The sequence below is a fragment of the Hibiscus syriacus genome, unplaced genomic scaffold, assembly GCF_006381635.1.
Source record: "Hibiscus syriacus cultivar Baekdansim isolate YM2019G1 unplaced genomic scaffold, ASM638163v2 tig00110384_pilon, whole genome shotgun sequence".
NCBI lineage: Eukaryota > Viridiplantae > Streptophyta > Magnoliopsida > Malvales > Malvaceae > Hibiscus > Hibiscus syriacus.
In genome coordinates, this window is record NW_024062715.1 from 5,778,504 (window position 1) to 5,799,536 (window position 21,033).

General features: G+C 31.9%; 1 protein-coding gene across 1 annotated transcript; it reads right to left on the bottom strand.

The window, feature by feature from the left end:
* Window positions 1-7,514: 7,514 nt before the first annotated feature.
* LOC120122091 (ethylene-responsive transcription factor ERF118-like) lies at window positions 7,515-9,551 on the bottom strand. The gene is made up of 2 exons (XM_039141333.1): window positions 9,114-9,551; window positions 7,515-9,003 (listed from the first exon to the last, which is right to left on the bottom strand). The coding sequence occupies exon 2, from the start codon at window positions 8,779-8,781 to the stop codon at window positions 7,801-7,803; it is 981 nt and encodes a 326-aa protein (XP_038997264.1). The 5' UTR covers window positions 8,782-9,003; window positions 9,114-9,551; the 3' UTR covers window positions 7,515-7,800.
* Window positions 9,552-21,033: the final 11,482 nt, after the last annotated feature.

The window sequence follows — 21,033 nt, forward strand, 5'->3', positions numbered from 1 at the left end:
ATTAATTTTTTTCAAATTTTACCGAGAATGCTAATCCCATAGTAGGCTTAGTTATTTTTTGTTTCCCTTCAACTTGGACTAAAATGCCCTTGAAACAAAAGATTTACTTCAAAAATACCCTTACTTTTATTTCAAAAGCTATAGTATATTATCACAAATTTATTATCATAACTTTATTTCAAAAATATTCCCAACTGGGAATTTTATTTATTTATTTATTTATTATCACAACTTTTTAAATGTTAATTAAGATTAAAAGAATATATGGTATATTTACTCTTTTAATCTATCCATTTATCTTTTAAATTTTGTAAAAAAATATATAAATTTTATAAATTTAAATTTAATAAAAAAATATATAAATTGAAAATAATACAATAATATATTTTCTATGAATTTTTATATAAATATTTTCATTTGAATATTTGGAATTCACCTTGTTAAAAAATATTATAATAACAATTTAGTAAAATATGCATTCCAATAATCTTTTATTCCTTTAAACAAACACTGTAATCATATATTCCTGTCAAACAAACCAAACATAATAATGTAACATTCCCAGTAATATGTAAGGTAATGTAACATTCTGGTAATCTTATTCCCGAAGGTAATATTACATTCTATGAACCAAACACACCCTCAAAGATCTTTGTTTCAAAACAAATCACTACTTCACAAATTTAACTTTTTTAAAAGTGAGAAGGAGCGGAGAAAAAGGAACAAAAATGATTAAATTCAATCAATAAAACCGTAAGTAGAGACGGGAAAACTACCAACAATCAAGAATTACCAAAAAAAAAGAAAAAGTGTGAGGATTAGTGGGCTTTAGTGGATATGTCATTGTTGTCGGGAAAAAGAAGGAAATTAGAGTGGGCTAGGGATTCGAGAGAATTGGGAATTAGGGCAAACTAAAGGAAAAATCGAATTGGAAAAAGAAATTAAGATGAAGTCGTTAAAGGACTATGAATAAAAATATGCAAATTCTGAATTTTTTTTACCTATTCTCTTCTTCTTCATTCTAAAACCTAAAGGACTCATCTTTACCGCCTCCTGTGACAAATTGGTATTAAGAACTATAAAAAAAATCTACACTTTTTTTTCAAGATGGAAAAACAAAGAAAAGTTTCAACCACGGTCGAAAAATCGGATTCGAATGTTATGCAGGACCAAGTCACGGACATGCAGAATAAGATGACAGACCAATAAAAGGGCATGGAGGACATAATGCTAAGTATGGTGTCCAAAATACAAAGCTTAGAAGAAAGATTAGAGGAAAACAAAGGTGGATTAACGAAAATTTTGAGGTTCCTGGCAGAAAAAGATAAGGAGTCCGAGAAAGCATTCAGAGAGGGCATCAAAATAGATACATGTAAATCCACTCAATCCAATACTCCACAGCCTCAAAAAAGGCCCTTGGCACATGTGACTGCTATTGATGACAATGAACGATACACTTATAAACCTTAGGAAATAGGTATTTTAGCTTCTAAACCTATCGTTGCTAGTTCTCATAATATTTTTGTAACTCAAGTAAGGCTCTGAAGTCCATTGAATCTTTGAGTGAACCCTTTGCCCAAAGGGACCACTCTAATAAAGAAAAAGTTACTCGGTTACACAACGAGGAGTCCTTTAGATCTTACAATTTAAGGTCAAAAATTGAATCAAAAGCACCTGATGGGAATACCCAGAGGATTGGGTAAAAAATGTCAGAAGTATTTTTCATTATTCGCTATACCTGATCATAAAAAGTTAAAGATTTTACAGCCATGTATATCGTTAGTAAAGTAGAAATGTGGTTTGACGGGTACGTACCTCATGCAAAATCCACGAGTTACTTGGACATAATTTGTTGTAGACATTTACCAACGATTTTGTGATAGAACATATGCTGATACTATTGAGGAATTTAACAAATTGTGGTACAAAAATTCTATAGAGGAATACCAAGAAAAGTTTGAAGAACTACAACCCTTCATGTTACAAAGCAATCCCTTCTGGGAAGAAACATACTTTGTTTCAAATTTTGTTAATAGCTTGAGAGAATAAATCAGGCACAAGGTAAAAATTCAACAACTTGGGTCACTAGCTGAAGCTTACATATTGAGCAAGTTAATTGAGGTGTTCTTGGAGCTTGAAGCGAGGGAGCTAAAATTTAATGTTCGATTTACGAATTCCTACCCTCAAAAGACCTCTGCAGTATTACATGTTACAAAAAACTGTTTTTACTGGTGCAAACTAATCATTGATCGATTTTAGGAGAGTCAACAACTTTTGTTTCAAGTGTGAGGAGAAATTCAGTCCAGGCCATTAATTGTAAAACCCATTGTTGAACTATACTTTGTATTTTGATCATGGTTATCAAAACCGGACCGGACCGGCCGGTTCAACCGGTTGAATCGTGAACCGGTGGCCTATCCGGTCCGGTTACCTCACAAAACCGGTCTGGCAATGAACCGGCTGAAAACCGGCAAAATCGGTTTGAACCGCCGGTTCACTTTTTTTCTTTAAAAAAAATTAAACCAAACGACGTCGTTTGTTCAACGAGCCAAGTCAAATTCGAGTATTGCTGAGCTCGACTCGAACTCGAAAACTTTAAAAGTAAGCTCAACCCGACTTAAAAACTCACGAGCTAAAAATTATCAAGTTCAACTCGAACTCGAAATATAATATTAAAACTTGAACTGGAAAAGGCTCGAACTCAAAAAAAAAAATTAGAAGTTCGATTGAAGCCTAAAATTTGAGCTCAATTGAAGCGAAAGAATAGTTCGCTCTGTGCTCACCAAAAGGGTCAATGATTTTAATGTCAAATTACCTCTATTATTTATAGAAGTAAGTTAGGATGCTCTTTTATGTTTCTTAGCCATGTGGTATTGTTTTGTTCTCATATTTTTACTCTTTAAACTTTTGGGATGCTATTCTATGTTTATTAGCCATGTGGGATTATTTTTTAAAAAAAAAATAAACCAAATGACATCATTTGTTATGATTTTTTAAGCCCCAATTTTATTTTTTGATTATAATTATATAATTATATTTATTATTTAATATGTTGTACCTTAAATATTATATTGTAGTTGATTTGAATCATTTTTTCACTTGATTTTATGGTTTTTAATTTATATATGTTATGACTTGTGATATTTTTATATATTTTATTATTGTAAACTTAAAAAAAGTGTTACATATATATTAATATTGCTTTGAATATTATGTAAAATTAAAAAAAAATTATTTTATATAAAATCTGGTTCAATCGCGGTTGAACCAGTACCTTCACCGGTTCAATGTCCGGTCCGATTTTAAAAACATTGATTTTGATATACCAAAAATGAACACTTTTAAAGAAATTTTAAGATTATTTTTAATTCGATTTTTAAGTTTATATTCGATTCAATTGTTCGAATATTTAAATTCTTATTAAGGTCAAAAACATTATTTTTACTCCTTTTGAAAATTAAAGTCATATATTGGAAATAATTTTCAAACAATTTTACAAAGGTTTCAAACTTTAATCGAGTCAAAATTTGATTTTAAACCCTACAGTACTGATACTACAAGAACAATATCGATATTGTTCACGCAATATCGATCCTCTGGATGGGAGTACCAATACTTCTTTTTTGGTTTTGACAAAAACCGATTCCAGTATATACCATTTTCGTACCGATACTCTCAGGGTATCGATAATCTTAATAGAGTACTGAGACTCCCCTCGTGCAACAGTCAAAATTTGTGTAATTAATGCAAGCAATATTGATACTCCAAGCCTAAGTATCGATACTCAAGGCGTCTGAGCAGCATTTATTGTAGTAAACTTCATCCCAACGGCTCTATTAACTCCCACAACAACTCAAACAGCTAGAATTGAATGAGATAATACAAAAACAAGCTTTCAAGTCATATGTGAAGACAATAAATCAAAAAAAAAAAAAAACCAAAGCAATCACATTGAGCCAAAATCAAGTCAACATTCTTCAATATTCTTTTTGTCTTCAAAGAACACTATTGTACTCATTTGTTTTACTTGTTTAGTGTTCTTATTTGTTTTTGAATTGTGCTAACAATTTCCTTGTGAGGTTTTTCAAAGTTTGCAAATTTGTAATTCTCTTTGAGAGAGTGTTCTCAAGAATTTGTTGTATAATTCTTGAGGGAGTTGTAAAGTTACACCTTGTCCACAAAGGTTAATACAAATTAGTGGATTTGTGAAAATCCTTAGTGTGAATAGCTAAGGTAGTGGATGTAGACTTTGGTTTAGAAAGTTGAACCAGTCTAAAAATCTTTTGTTCAATTTCATATTTCTTTAAAGTTTCCATCAAAATTTTTAATTGTCAATTCATCCCCTTTTGGTTATTTCATCATCTTGATTAACTCAAAAATTAGTATCAGAGCTAATCTCATTGTAAGCCTTAACATCCTCTTGAGAAGATCTTTGGAAGAAGACAATCATTTCATCATCAATGGCCACTCTACCCACTTTCAAAATTTTTTGTTAGTCTCAATCCATTTCGAAGCCTTCATATTTTAATGGTGCTAATTATTCTTATTGGAATAATATAATGATGTTATTTATTCAAGTTACCAATTATTTGGTGTGGGATGTCATTATTGTTAGGACTTGAAGAGCTTAATTGAACAACCGAAAATGAGCAAAGGGGTGAATAGATAAAAATTGAATTTAGGGAGTAAGGAGAGCAAAAGATAGAAATATTTGGCATAAGGATTTAAAGTGGTTCGACTTATCAACCAAGTCTACATCCACTACCTAAGTTCATCACTTAGGATTTTCCAACAAAGTCACTAATTTGTTCTTTCTTTTTACATGATCAAGAGATAACCTTTACACTCCCTAGTTTTTCAATGGCTAAATTAGAACCAATCCCCTTTTCACAAAGAAAAGAAATGTAAACAAAAAAATCTCTCTAAGGTAGGTGTTTACAAATAATTAAAGCTCGCAAGAACAAAAATATTTACAAGAGTAAAATAGGAATGAAAAACTCTTCTCTTGTATTTGAATGCTTGGATAGGTGTTCTCTCACCTTTATTCAAGTGTCCTCAACTTGTTTGTATATGTTAGAATGTTGTTATGGCCGTTTCTAGCCGTTAGAGGTGTTTTGGAGCCGTTGGGGATCAATTTTCGTGCAAAATAAAGCTACCTAGAACATAGGGTATCAATATTCCTAAAGGGAGTATCAGTACTACCTTTGTTATATTTAAATCAACTAGCCGTTACTAGCTGTTGGGGCCTGATGGTATCGATATTATACCTATGGTATCAATACTATATACAGAGTAGTATCGGTACCCCTTTGGGTATTGGTACCATTTTTGCATTCTGGAATTTGAACAAAACTGGTAGTATCGATACTACCTAATTAGTATCGATACTTCCCTTACCTTTGGTATCGGTACCATATGAACAATATGGTACTACTTGTCCAGAAAAACGTTTTGTGCTCAATTCCACTTTTAAGGACTTTAAATTATTTTTGAAAACTTTGAATAAATTCAATTCAAGTCCAGAAACATTTTGCCTTAAATTGTTATATCAAAATATAGTTCAGCAATTACCGAGAGAGCATTTATTTCTTCCAAGATGCAAGGAGAGCTTGTGCTACCAAAGGTCAAGTTGGAATGGACCATAAAGATCGAAGACTCGTTAAACTCAATGCCAATGTCATGCACATCATATTTTATGCATTAGGCCCCGATGAATATAGCAAGGTTTCTTCATGCTCAAATGCAAAAGAAATATGAGACAAGCTTGAAATCACACATGAGGGTACAACTCAAGTGAAAAAAATCGAAGATTAGAATTCTCACTCTCAATTATGAGAATTTCAAAATGAAGGATGATGAAGACATTAAAACCATGTCGTATCACTTTACCGCCATCATCAACGATTTAAAGAATTTTGGGAAGGTCTATCCCAATGAAGAAGTGGTAAGGAAGATACTTGCTTCTTTTGCCTACATCTTGGGAAGGCAAAGCAACCACAATCGAAGAGGCCAAAGATTTAGTGTTGTACACCCTTAAAGAACTTATCAGATCATTACTTACTCACGAGGTGAAACTCCAAAAGAAAAAGAAATAGGAAAAGAAGAAGAAGGTGGAGAAAAAGAAAGTTGGAATTATTCTCAAGTCCACCAAGGAAGAGGGTTATTCTAGTGAAGATGATGATGAGAAAATGACAATGTTTGCCAAAAGATTTAGAAGATTCATGAAGTCCAACAAAGGAAGAAGATTTCAAAGAAAATGGGGCTTCAAGAGTGAATCTAAAGAGAATAACCCCATCATTTATTATGAATGCAAGAAATCTGGGGCATATTAAGTTTGAGTTTCCTCAATTGAAAAAGAAAGCACATGCATAGAATGATCTACAAATGGTATAGAAGGGTTAGAAGTGCATTTCCTTTCTCCAAAGTTGCATGAAGTTACTCCAAACTCACCCAACAAGATTCTCTTTGCCCTTACCTTTGGAGATTTCTCCAACCTTTTTCACTAGTCAAAGAACAATAAATTGTTTACTAATCCTAAACTCAAGAATAAGATAAAAAAAACATCATAAAGTATAAATCCACTCTAAAATGGGTTGGTTCCACCAAGTTTTCTAAAACCCTTCTAAACCCACACTAAGGGCACCAAGGCAAACCTTAGAGATTAATGACTCAAACCAAAGCTCAAGAAATGAAGTTTGTAACCCTTACCCTTTAAATCGTCTAAACTCACAGCACAACCAAGTTTCCACCTTTGAAGCACCGATACAAGGAAAATGAGAAAGAAAGAAAGAATGGAGAAAAAGGCAAAAAGACATCTCTTCCCAACGAGTAACATAAGCCAAATAAATAGAATTCAACTTTGAATCAACAAAGGGTTACTTGCTTTCCAAGTCCCTCTTCTTTTGTTCTCAAAACAAAAATTCCCCTTTTTTTCAAGGTTAAGTGGGCTCCAACCCAAACCAAAACGAGCTCAACTTAACCCAAAACTTCTTATTGGGTACATGACTTTATCTAAAACTCACTCGGATTAACTTAAAATTATTAACTTGAGATTTGAGTGTTATAAGTACAATATCGAGTATCTATATTATTTTCTTGATCGTTATCAAGGGTTTATTTGTTTATAATATTCGAGTGCCACTATGATTGCGATTCGATATATTAACAAACTCACAACCGTCAGTCTATTATTTAATTTAAAGTTGAAAAGAAAACCAATTACCATATTCAATTTTCTTGATATAATTCCATTTAAAGAAAATGTTTTTCAACACGAATGAACTTGAATTTTACAGATCATTATTATATCTTTAAAATTAAAAACACTTTGAAAACTACCATTATTACCTTAAAATGTCAACACAAAATTTCCACCATTCCAGAATCATGCAGTTTTCTTAGAATCAAAGCAATAGGTAAATGTAACTTTCAACCACAATTATATCAGAATATATATTATTCTTCAAGCTTTGTTTATTTCTACAGGCAGTTTCATGGAACTTCAATTATCATATTAAATTATAACAAATCTTAAAACATGTAATAATGAGCAAAAAAACAGTATCAATGGTGCCTGAAAGATCAAGCACTTTACCTTAGGACGGCTCTACAGCACAAGAAAACCTAAGGGAACGATATGACTCGGGCTCATAAATTTCACTTTCAGCTCAACAAACACGTATTTCAAACTCACTCACTCTCAAAACTAAGAACTCATTTTGGTGAGTCCCTGAATTAACTGCTTGAAACTAGTAATAAACAAGCACGCTTAAAATACTAAACTTTTACCAAGTACAAAACTTATGGGCAAGCTATGTTGAGGGGGGCGGAAACTTCATCAAAAAGGAAATCGGTGCCGAAATCGCAATCAGGTAACTCACTAGGTTCGTCAGTACCAACAACACAAATACTCAGGTCTTCAATACTGCAATAATCCTCCAACATCATACCAAAATCATTGACGAACAGATAGTCACCGCCATCATCATCTATGTTGAGTTCTTGGCCAACGGAACCAGGCAGTAAAGGATCATTGATGAAACCAAGGTCGGGTATAGGTATATCGTCAAAGTTGGCATTGAACACTTCTGTGTTGGCATCAATGCAATCATCATTGTTGTTTTTCGAGACCAAAACTGACGCAGATGTATCTGCTTCCTGCACCGATGGGGAAGTGTGCGATAAAAGGCTCTCAGACTCCATTGAAGCAGCTGCAGAGCATGAAAGGTCATTGGTTTTCTCAGATAAAGCAGCAGCAGCAGCAGCCACAGCCAGAGCCACGAATTCGAGCTTTTTAGCATTGTAAGCTTTGGCAGCTTCTTCAAGAGTGTCGTAAGTACCCAACCAAATCCTGGTTTTCTTCAAAGGATGCCGGATTTCAGCAGCCCATTTGCCCCACTTTCTTTGACGAACACCAACAGGTTTTTTAGCCTTCAACAAAGGAGATTTGTTATCTCCGAGGGTTTTACTCAAAACCCTTTTCCTGCTAATCGGAGATTTAGTGTTACTGTCTTGAGAAGACGTCTCAGATTCAAGGGGTTTAACCACAGTAGACAACACTAAAACGGGAACCCTAATCTCACGAACAAATCTTCTTCCCCTAGGGGCCCTTGTAGGGACGGTTTCATCTTCGCTCGAAGACGAATCAGTGGCGTAAGGATCATGAAAGATGACCCGAACTTTTCTAGTCATTTGGGCTTCTTCAGTCATTATTGATTCGGTTTTCTTGCTCTTTTTGCAGATTTTTCTTCGTTTCATGGTTTGTTTTCGGTGGTCTAACATTTTTCGGGGAAAAAACTCTTTTAACCCTCCCCCCAAAAAAAACACCTGGAAAGCTGTGGTGACTATGAAAACAAAATCAAGGTACAATAAATAAGTGTGAATAAAATTTCTCTCAGAAAATCAAAGCAATATCAAGTATCGGCCCCTCTAAGATACAAGAAAAAATAGAAAAATCGTTGTTTTATTTGGAAACCACCAAAACACTCAACACCGGAACAAGTCCTGAAAACAATAAAAGAACATTCTGACATCAAAACACAGAAGAAAAAAAAACACAAAAACACATATTCAGATTGAAAATCTAGAGCATGGGTTTATGTGTTTTGACGTACTTTTTTGGTCTCAAACGCATCGAAACAGCCGGGAACACGGGATTCAGTCTCTGCCTAAAGAAGCAGAGAATCATGCAAGAAACAGTCAACAAAGCAGTAAAGAAGACACGAGCAGAGACAATATTTGTTGAAGAAGAGAAACAGAGCTGCAACTGAGCCCCAATCAAAGCCAAATCAAACTCAGCCGACATAAATCCACTAATCAGCCTTCCTTTAGCGCTCTTCGCAACCGCAACGGAAACCACACCGAAGAGAGAAAAAGAAAGACGCTCACAAAAAATACCCTCTTCTCTCTCTTTTTACCTTCTCAAAGAGAAACCAAAACAAAATCAGGGTTTTAGATACTGCTAGATCTAAGAAGGAAAAAGATAAGAAAAGGGATTAGAAATCTATGGCTATGATTTCTCTATCTGTAAGCTAACAAAAACCCTGCCAAAACAACCGCTTATGACTTTGCTACCAACAGTAATATAGACCACAAGGCAAGGAGAAAACACCAGAGTGAAAAACAGTGTAAAAATTATGACCGACCATCGAGGTTTTAACGCAAGGCACAAATCTCAATAAATAGATTAAATATTTTTTATAAAAAAACAATTTTTGTTTCCATTTCCATAAAAAGAAGTCAGATAAAATGTATATTAACATTTTCCATATTTTCCATTACCTTCCCTCTGTAGTGGGTGTAGGCGTAGACTGATACTGGATTTTCTTATTCAAATTTAAACGTCGCTTTCTCTTTTTCTTCTTCTTCGACTGCTCTGTTTTTTCTTCTAAGGCCATTCACCTTTTTACCACTCCGAGCAGTCTAAAACCATCATTTATATACTATTATTGATCTAATTAAAAAGGGAAAAAACTAATTTTATTTATTTATTTATGGAAATAAATAAATGAGCTGTCATGCATATCCCCTTTAATGCCATGAGCCATGACAACTCCATTACCAATCTTACCATCTCATGCGAATCCTGTTTTCACTGCCTTTTTAAAAAAAAAAATTATTTGTACTAAGTTTTCTAATTAACACTTTTCACTCGCGATTATGTCCACGCTCGCATCGACGAGCATTTTAACTTTGGCACCTTGAGATTGGACTGGCTGATGGCGTGTTGAGTACACGCGGGAAGTATTAGCTTGGATATAGAAATGCTTTATTTTGGTATAAAACGAAGCGCCGCGATTTATCATATTAATATTATTTTATAATTTTAAATAAAATTAAAAGTTATTGATTTTAATAATTTAAAAAATAGTTAATATTTTAAAGGTTTTATATTTGAACACGTAACCTATAAATATTTATTCTTAGATAATTAAAATTTATTTACACATATATTATCTTATAATTATTTTATCTAATCAAATAAATAGTTTAAAAATATATATATATAATCAAATCATTCTAATTTATAATAAAAAAATTGATAAATTTCAAAACTAACCGAATGAATATTTACTATACTGATAATGTTGAGAAAATATCAGTAATTTTATTGCATTTTTTGAATGATTTATTTCTTTTAAAATTTTTAAAATGATATTTTTTAGATAATGAACAAGTAAAAAATTGTAAATATTTATTTTTTTGCTGGTAGTTATAGTTATTACAACACGTTTTATTCACTTTATAAATATTTATATCTATACATTTATGCCTGAATTTATAACACATTTACCCTTAATCAATACACCAACAAACAGCATGGATTAAAGCCACAATAAATCCAATTAATTTTTTTAATAAAAATTTTGATGTAACGTATTAAATGTTAATAAGTACCGATTAATTGTGTTTTGTTTTCTAGATACAAGTTGTGAGCATGGGATCCAGGTTGGAGGATAACAGTTAATGTGATTTAATCATCCTAACTGATATAGGTTATTTTCTCTTCCATGAAGTTGCAGGTATAACAACTATATAAATACCATTAAATTATATCAAACAAATAATTATAGGTTTTTTTTTTTAAATTACAAGCAAGATGTTTGATTTAAATTATAAAAATTTGATAAACATGGTAAATAATAACCTTTGGGTTTAACTTCATGTATAATTTATTATACTTTAATGGTCGTTAAACTGTACAAGGGAAAGTAGATTATGTCGAGTCATTTTTCTCAATAAAATGTTATGTCAGATTTTAACAGTATCTATCCATATCTTAAACATCGTCATTTTCATTAAGAGCATTAAAGGTTTCATAACCATGTTCCCATCAAGTTTTTGTGTATAACATGTTTCCCATGTTTTTTATACTCGAAGTTGAAATGATGATCGATACATAAAAAAGCCTCGGAATGCTTGGGAACATAATATATATATATATATATATATTTGTATTTTGTTTAGTGTATTATAATAATATTTGAGACAACAATGATAGTAAGGGCTAACTTAGTGAATGAGAATTCATCAAATGATTTTCTGTGGTTGAAAGTAGAGTTGTTATTCATTAAGATTATGAATTTTATCAGCTGTGTTTATACAATGAGTGTGCATTGACAACGATTAAGAAAGATTTTGAACAGATGCTATTTTATAATCATTTTATACACTCACACCACTGACATTTATAGTGCTCGAACTCAGATCTTCAAGGAATAACAACAATTCCTTTTAACACATATGACATTTGGTTTGTGCTAGTATTTGGATTTAATGTAAAAAATAAGTGTTCAAATGATATGTTAAGTTAATATTTTTGTGTTTAAAAGCTTTTAGTTAAAATTAAGTATATAATATTTTTTTCGTTACACTTTTAGGTGTCTACTATTAAAAAACTCGTTAAATGTCACGTGTTACATTTATATATATATTTTTTAAATTTTTTAAAAATATATAAATTGTTGAAAAGTATATTTTTAATAATATACATTTAAAAATATAGTAGAGAAACGTGATACTATATATATTCTTAACGAAGAAAATTTTAAACATACAAAATTAATTTTGAATATAATTTAAATACTTATTTTTATATTAATTAAGATATTTGAGATGGTAATCGCAGCTTTCAGAGAAAACTGCGAGGGTCCAATTGTCTGCTGTTTCCCAGAGAGAGAGAAAAAAAGGAAAAGTCCCAAGAAGCCACGTCATCAGTTCCGCATCCGAACAATTCAACCAAAATAAAAATTTAAAAATAAAAAAAGCGAAGAAAACTTAGTAAAAATCATATTGGAAAGGAATTTGAAGTTTCAGCCAAATTATCTCAAATAGGGGTGAGCATTCCGTCGAGTCATTTGATTTTTAAAAGCGCACCAAGACGAAATAAAATCTTTTGAGCCTAGGCGCAAGGCACAGTTGTACGCTTTTCGTAAGCAAAGCACATTGTTAAGCTAACGATTTTTTTTTTATTTTGTTAAGCATATCTGGTTGATATTGGATCAAACTTTAGTGTTGATCTAATTAGCTTGATAAACTATATAAAATCCATTAGGTTAGACTGGCCCCAATGTCTAAAGGCCTACATTCTCTTCAATCTTATCATGCACTTTCATAATATTTTTACCCTATTTTATCTCAGCTGCCGTTTCACTTATTGCTAATTTTGAAACAGCTGGATTTACGCAATTTCCTTATTGAAGTAACAGTCGGTGCTTTGGCTGTTTCAATGCAATTAATGACGATGATTAATGTTATTCTTTAATTCTTGTGTAATTAATATCGATTTGTTTCAATTCTTTAATTGATAAAATTGCGGTATGAAAAGGTTGAGACTTAGTATTTCATCTATATGTTCTTATCATTTTTTTTTGCTTAATCTGATTGTTTATTTTATTCTAAAGATCTCTCTTCTTTAGTTTCAATACTTTCCACCACTCTTTACTTATCTTCCTTTGCTTTGCTTTTGTTGTGACCCCTCCTCCGACCCCTTCTTACTGAGAACACTTCTCCCCATCTTCCTTTTGTTTGGAACGAACGAACTCAAGTTGATTAATTTAATTGGAATAATGATTTGTTTCATTTCTTTGACTTTATCTAACCATAATATATATTATATTCTTTCATATTATAATGTTATATTAAAATGTTATTTAATATATCGAATATAATCTAAAATTATAAAATATATTCATAATATTATATTTTAAAGAAAATATTTTGAGAGTAAAATATTAATGAGAGTATAAATGAGTCAAAGAAGTGATGAGAATAAATAATTTGCAAATAATTGTAATCAAAAGATTAAATTGAGTAAAATACAAATTTAAGTGATTAAATAAAAAAGAGAGTACAACTTTAGTAAAAAATAACAATTTAAGTTACATATATATTCTATTGTGGTATATGAGCATGTGGTTTAAATTTGGTAAAAAAATACTTAAAACAAATTACAAATTGAAGGAATAAAGATATTATGAAATATCGAAAGACTAAATTAAAAAATAAAAAATTTATTATCAAAAAGAAGAATTGAAAGTTTTATGTATTCTAATGTGGTTTAGGAGTATATTGCTCAAATTTAATAAAAATCGGACTAAAAATAAATGATAAATTGAAGATATAAGTAGATTATGAAAAATTGAAGACTGAATTGAAAATAAAAAATTATTATAAAAAAGAGGGATTGAAAGTACACATATATTATATTATGGTTTAGAAACATGTGTTTAAATTTAGTAAAAAATAGACTTAAAATAAAAGATAAATTGAAGAAATAATGAAATTAAAACTCTCAAAATACTTAATCATTTTTTAGTTTTTTTAGTAACTCAAAAATTCAAAATTTTAACTCGAATCAAACACGAATACTGAATTTATAATTTAAATTAACTCAAATAATTTAAAATCATTTTTTTAATTTTTTAAGTTAGTCTAATTGTATCCACTTCTAATCTCAAATTAATAAAAAAAAAAGAGGCTGTGTTTGTTAGTAAATAATAATCCTTGTCATCATCGACCAAGTACACAACCCCTACAGATTTCCATCACGTGTCACTCATTCTCCCTCGCGTCGTCCGATCTTGGACTTTGTAAATGGCTATGCTTTTTTTTTTGGCGGGACAGGATAGGCGGCGGGCTCCACGTCACCCTCATTTGGCGGGAAAACGAAGCTACCTCTCTTTACTCCACTCATCTTCCCTTGCGCCCTTATATCTATCTTTTATTTGCAGTCAACATACATGCATACGTACATATGACACGCATGCATACATTTATGATGTTCATTCGACATAATAAACATGGTCATTAAAGTCACGTGACTTGTGACGACAAATACCGATGGACAGTTACAGTGTCTTTCCTAATTAATTTTATTTGGGTTATTGGGCGGGCGTTGCCATGGGGGACAGCCTTATATTTAGTGTTTTTTGCATTTTATTTTTTTCAGCTATTATTTTTATTTTATTTAGGCGGCTGCACATGGTCACGTGACAAAGCTCCCTCTCTCTTAATAAACAACTATTTAAAATGTTTATCGCATTTAATATTATTATACCAAGTACAAGCAGGTTATACTAACGAACAAAAATATATTTTTATGTTTTTGTCATTTTTAACTAACGTTCGGGCAAGAATAAAAAACTGACTTGATACACTTTTATGGGGGAAAATGTAAATACAAATTTAAGCAATGAGATCTTGACTTGACCAAAAACAAAGTTAAGGGCATGGAGTGCTAACATTTGTGACATTAATCTTAATTAGAAATGAGATAAATCTCAAATTTGTATAAAAACATTTTTATTATAATTATATACATAAAATATTATTTTTTAATTTAATTACACATATAAAGTTTTAATACAAAATTAATTTACATATCATGAGGTCACTTTTCCGATTCATCTTCTTCCATAATACAAATTTTGTCCCTTTGTTATAAAAGATAGCTCATTCAAAAATCACAACAAAATAAGGAATATGAGCAACCTCGATTGAGAGTGACAACACCTTCATCAAAGTTAGAAACAAATGCATCTCAATATTCAGCAATTATTGTCTGATAACAAAATTATGATATAGGAGTTTAGCCTACATTATTTCAAAACATTTTAGCCAAATTATCAGTGCCTTTGTCAATTTTGTTGTTAATAATTTATTTTCCTTATGTATTTTTGTTTTTAAATAAGGAGATACGTTTTTGTAATTTTATGTTTTAAATATATTGTACATTTGTTAAAACTTTTGAGTATGTAGTATTTTCTGATTTTGTGAATTGTGAGATTATTTCGGTAATCTAAGGTAACATCTTTATTTCAGGTTTGTCTTTTCGTTAGGGTAAAGAGTGTTACAATTTGCTTCTTTGTATTATAGGATGCCAAATTATGTTCTTGATACGCTCTTTTGTATTTTGTATCCAGTGATGTCAAATTTAGAAAAATAATTTCACTATTTCGTAGTTGAGGATGTTGTATAATGTAAAGATGAATTGCTTGTTTGTATTCGAAGATACCAAGTTCTTTTGATAATTTGATTCTATGTTCCAAAGATGTCAAATCCTAAAAGATGATTTGTAACCAGACCCGACCTAGAAGTTATTATCAAATTTAGGAACTCACATGTCTATTCAAAAGTTATTTTCATATTCAAAACGTAGTTGAAATCTATTTCAATGAATAAAATATATATAACGGTAAAATTACGGAAATATCCAACGATAAATTTATACAGTAAATATATACATTTACCAACATTGAAAATCTATATAAAAAATATCCAGAATAAAATACCAATAATATAGATACATAAATACAATAGTAAAAACCAGTGTATCAAAAATGTAACATAAATATACAGTGTGTACAAAAAGGAGAACGATCGATCCTCCTAATATCAAGTATGCTAGCCAATTGTCTGATAATATCTGAAAAGTTAAAAATTAAAGAGCGAGCTAAAAAGCCCAGTGTGCTCTTTACATTGTATAAAACATTTAGATAAATACTTCGATAAATATTAATTTATAAAATATGCTTTTAAAACATGAACACTACCCTCATCCGAACACTAGAATGTGTAGGTTCCCCTTAACCATACACCCACATGTACACTCAGTGAGGACCTTATATCATAAGGACCTACGGTAAGGATTTACCTTGTGCACAAAACAGAGGAACCTACGGTAAGAGCATACAAGTCATAAACTAAGTCTGAGATACTTCCTCAATCATACCCCCAATGACAGTAGATATACATGTATTTGAGTGAAAACAATAGTTTAATTCATTAAAACATGAAAACACTCCATATTTCAAAATCAAATACAAATGTATACAGTAAATCAAATATCAACCCAATGCATATGATAAATAAGATATCATGAAATCAAAAAATTTAATATCATAATAATTCCAAAACAATTCAGAGAGGTGATTCAAAACAGTATTGTAACACCATTATGAACACACATATATTGATCTGAGAAGTCTGGTAGGTTAGCCTAGCACTGTGACTGCCTATCACAGTCACGACATTGTTAGATCATACGAATCGGAAGAACTATATCAAAATCCTAATATAATAAATAATAAATTATACTTAAACAATTTAAAGAAACCTACGAGTAGCTCTTGAAGAATGTAAATCATACGAATCTGCTGAATGGAGAGCACTGAATCTAGTCAACCCTCAGTCAGGAGAAACGTGAAGACCTTCATAAGAATATAATCCCAAATCAATATTATATTCAATACCCAAGTATTGTAACACCATTAGGAACACACGTGTATCAGTCTAAGAAGTCTAGGTAAGGTAACCTACTGCCGAGACTACCTATCACGGTCAACGACAGTGCTAGATCCTACGAATCGAAAGAACTGTATCAAAATCCTAATATAATAAATAATAAAATGTACTTAAAATTAACAAAATCAGAGTAGTTTTTGAAGAACGTGAATCATACAAATATGTTGAACGGAAAGCACCGAACCTAGTCGACCCTTGATCAGGGAAAACGTGAGTACATTCATAAAAATATAATCTCAAATCAATACTATATTCAATGCCCAAGTAATCATGCAAAAATGATAAAAAAATACTAAGCATTTTCATATTAACGAGCTTATTTTGGGGCTTTTAGGTCAGAATTTGGTGAAACGGGCCATAAAATTAGACTCAATTCATTAAAAAATATCAAGAGTTAGGTTTTTGAAAAAGTCAATATCGGTCAATAGTCAACAACGATGGCTCGACTCAACTAGATCGATTCGATTAGACTGGTTCGGTTAGATTTGGTTGGGCCGATCTTGTTGAGTTAGATTGGGCCGAAAGGAATTGGGTCAAACGAGTTTTGGCCAAAGGGAAATAGGTCGAATGGTTAAGCGTGTAACATTCTCAATACCGAGTTATTGACTAAATTGTAAAACTTCAGAATTTGGTGACTAAAGTAGATAATTTGAAAAGTTTAGGGACTTATATGGGAATATTGTGTAGGATTGAATTAAAAAGAAGGATGAATGGAAGGGTAAAATGGTCATTTAGTGAGGAAAATAATTAAGATAGTAGTGGTTTTATTTAAACCCATGTGGAAGTGAAGAGAGGCAAAGTGAGTTTCCAGAGTTCTCTTCTTTTTCTTCTTCCTTTATACGTGAAAGCCATTAGAAATGTGAGTTTTCTTGTTAGCTGATTATTCCTTGAATTTAAGTTTGGTTTATGATCCTTAGGCGATAAGTTATCTTAAAATTATAAGATAAGGAAGTTATGAATGATTAAAGAAAAGAGGGGAATAAGTGAAATTTTGAAAGAGTGTTATTAAATAAAGTTTGAGACTGGAATTGACTTGTCATCAACCTAATTAAGAAGTATGAAGTGTTAGAATTGGAATTATAACATGTTAAAAATTTGGTATGATTCTTGATTTCCATATAGATGATAGAATTTCGAAGGAAAAGATGTGTTAGATGAGTACAAATGGATTTAAGTTTGTGTACTTGAGTTAAGAATAGGAAAGGGACTAAGACATGAAGGGTTTGATTTGATAAGAGTGAATTTTCGGGCTTAAAATGTAAAAATATGGGATTGGGTATCGGTACTGCTTCATCCAGTACCGATAATTCAAGAGTAAAATAGGGATATTTGGTATAAGGGTATCGATACTGGTTGAACAGAATCGACACCATAAGTCCGAATTTGATAAAGGCATTCATGAGGTATCGATACCAATGTGGAGGTATCGGTACCATAGTATAGTAGTATCGATACCAGGTTAAGGGTATCGATACCGAAAAACATCGAATCTAATTTCGGTATCGATATCGAGGAGGGGTATCGGTACCCTATAATAGAAGTATTATATTGTGCTTGTAGTACCGATACTACTTAAGTTGGGAAAATGATATTAGTATTTTGGTTAGTTTAAATTAGTATGAATCCTTTTCAAATATTTCAAATCCCGATATCCATTAGATTATATTCGTGTAGATATTAAGCTTAAGCAAGTTCCAGAACAATCGAAGAATTAAAACGGTCAAGAGAGAGGGATAGAGTTCTAGAATTGATTCGAATCAAGCAAGACTAAGGTGAGTGTTTACCATAGTTAGTATAGATATTGTTTTATGGAAATATGACTTGTGATAAGTCTATTTCCTATAGTTAAATTCATGATTTCATATTCATGTACATGCATATGTTATGATTATAAAGAGTATGTGCATATTTTATAAATGCTTTGATATGATATAATATGTGATGAATGCAACTATAAGAGAATAATTCCAAGTTATGTATGAAATGATAAATAATCATATGCGTACATGTGATTTGTTTATATAAGAAATGATTTGAAAATGTAACAGGTATTCATATTTAAGCCCATGTTATATGATATGAGAACTGTAGGTATAATTGGCATGCCAAGAGTTGAGGGTTATAAGTGGTCATTCGGGACAAATTTTAAGTGCCCCAGTGGGAATTTATTCGAGCTGTGGTGACAGCATCCGTGCACAACCTCAGTATACTCATGTACCTCTTGTTCTCAATAATGTACATGGGCATCCAAAGATAAATTGAATTGAAACTCTTATAAGAAGTTAAGTTTCATATGTACATGTCATGATCATATATGTTATAGTTTAGTAGATATATGCAAATTGTAATGTCACGATGGAATGATAGTAGTGCATATTTTATGAATTCATTGTTGCATATTCTATTATGCCTCACTAAGCCTTTGACTTAGCGTGTAAGTGGTTTACACGTAGATACCAAGAAGCAGTAATACCAGAGTTAAGGTCTAGGAAGACATAATTTCCTTTGAAGTGATCAGATCAAAAATGAATTAAACAATATGTCATTTTGTTATAATAATCATGTTGGCATGTAATTACAGTTTAAATCATAAATGCTCTGATCGATTATGTAATCATTTTGGGATATCATCTATGTAAATTATTGTATTGTGATTTTAATAAAAAGTTTTAAATTTTATGAGATTTTGTCAAAGTAAGCGTTTTGAAAAGTAAATGTGACACCTCAGATTTGTATCCGGGTCAGATACGGGTTGGGGGTGTTACATTTAATGATATCAGAGCTAAGGTTTAGCCGGTTCTAGGCATAAATTGAAGTTTATAATATTTTAAATGTATACATGCCAACAAAATAGTGGGAACTTTTGATCTGATAGAATAATGAGTATGTTGTTTGCTAATAGAATGATATGATTATGTCTTATTAGATGTCTGGACATGATAGTTCTCGAAGTGAAGTGGGAGAAGATAGGCCCGCTGAGAGTGGTAATTCACCTGCCCTAGCCAAGCAAGGTGAAGAACATACACCTTCTGGAGTTCCTGTGAGTGATCAAGATATTTTCTTCTGGACGTTGGACGCTGTATTGGCGCGTTTCCAACCTCATGTCTCTTCAACTTAGAGAATGAATGTTACGAAAGAGTTGAAGGGTTTAGGAGATCCAGAATTTAGAGGTGAAGCCGAAGAATGTCCTGTTGCTGCGGACCTTTGGCTTAATGATTTGAAAATCATGCTTGAGGGACTTCATTGTTCTGATCCGAAGAAGTTGGATGGAGTAGTCTCCTTGATCCGAGGGAAAACGAGAATTTGGTGGACCAATGTTACACTGAGGATGACTAGTGATCAAGTAACTTGGTCCTTATTTTGGAGAAATTCAAGCATAAATATATAGGAGATCAATTCATCAGACAGATAAAGCAAGAGTTTATGAATCTGAAGCAATGAAATCGCACAGTGTATGAATATGAGTGTGAATTCAACAAGTTGAGTCGCTTTGCTACCGAACTTATTCTGACAGAAAATGATGCTTGTGAATGGTTCGTGGAGGGATTTCGTCCTCGGTTGAAAGAGGTGTTGATTGTGTTGAATCTGTCCTTATTCCAAGAAGTAGTTAATTGTGCCAAAGCTCTGGAAAGAGCTCATAATGAAAGGTTTGGAGATCAAAGAGCTCAGACGACTAAAATAACAGGTGCTTCTTCGAGTTCTGCACCAGTAAAAAGGGACAGAGATGATTCTCGACCTTAAGCGAGATCGGAGTCAGTTACATCATCCTCCAGAGGATTGAATCCGATGAGAGCTAGATAAACTCGGTCTTTGGGATATGGAATTGGAAGATCTAACCCAGGCCAAGTTAGACAGTGTTCATATTATGGAAAGAATCATCCGAGAATTTGTAGAATGATTTCTGGAGCTTGCTTCAAATGTGGGGACACCAGGCATTTTATTCGGGACTGTCCAATGATAGCCGGGGAGTTTGCACAGCCGAAGATGTCTGCTTCTATGACTCAAAGGGGAAGGGGTAGAGGTAGAGGAAGAAGTCAGCCAAAGTCCTCTACTCAACATGAAATACGCTCTATTGCTCAAGTGTATAATCTCAAGACCAATGAAGATCGAGATGACCCAGAGATTATAGCATGTATTTTTCAATTGTATGATAAGAGTGTTTTAGTAATGATTGATTCAGGATCTACCTATTATTACATTAGTAATAAATTGGTGAGGGAATTGAAAATT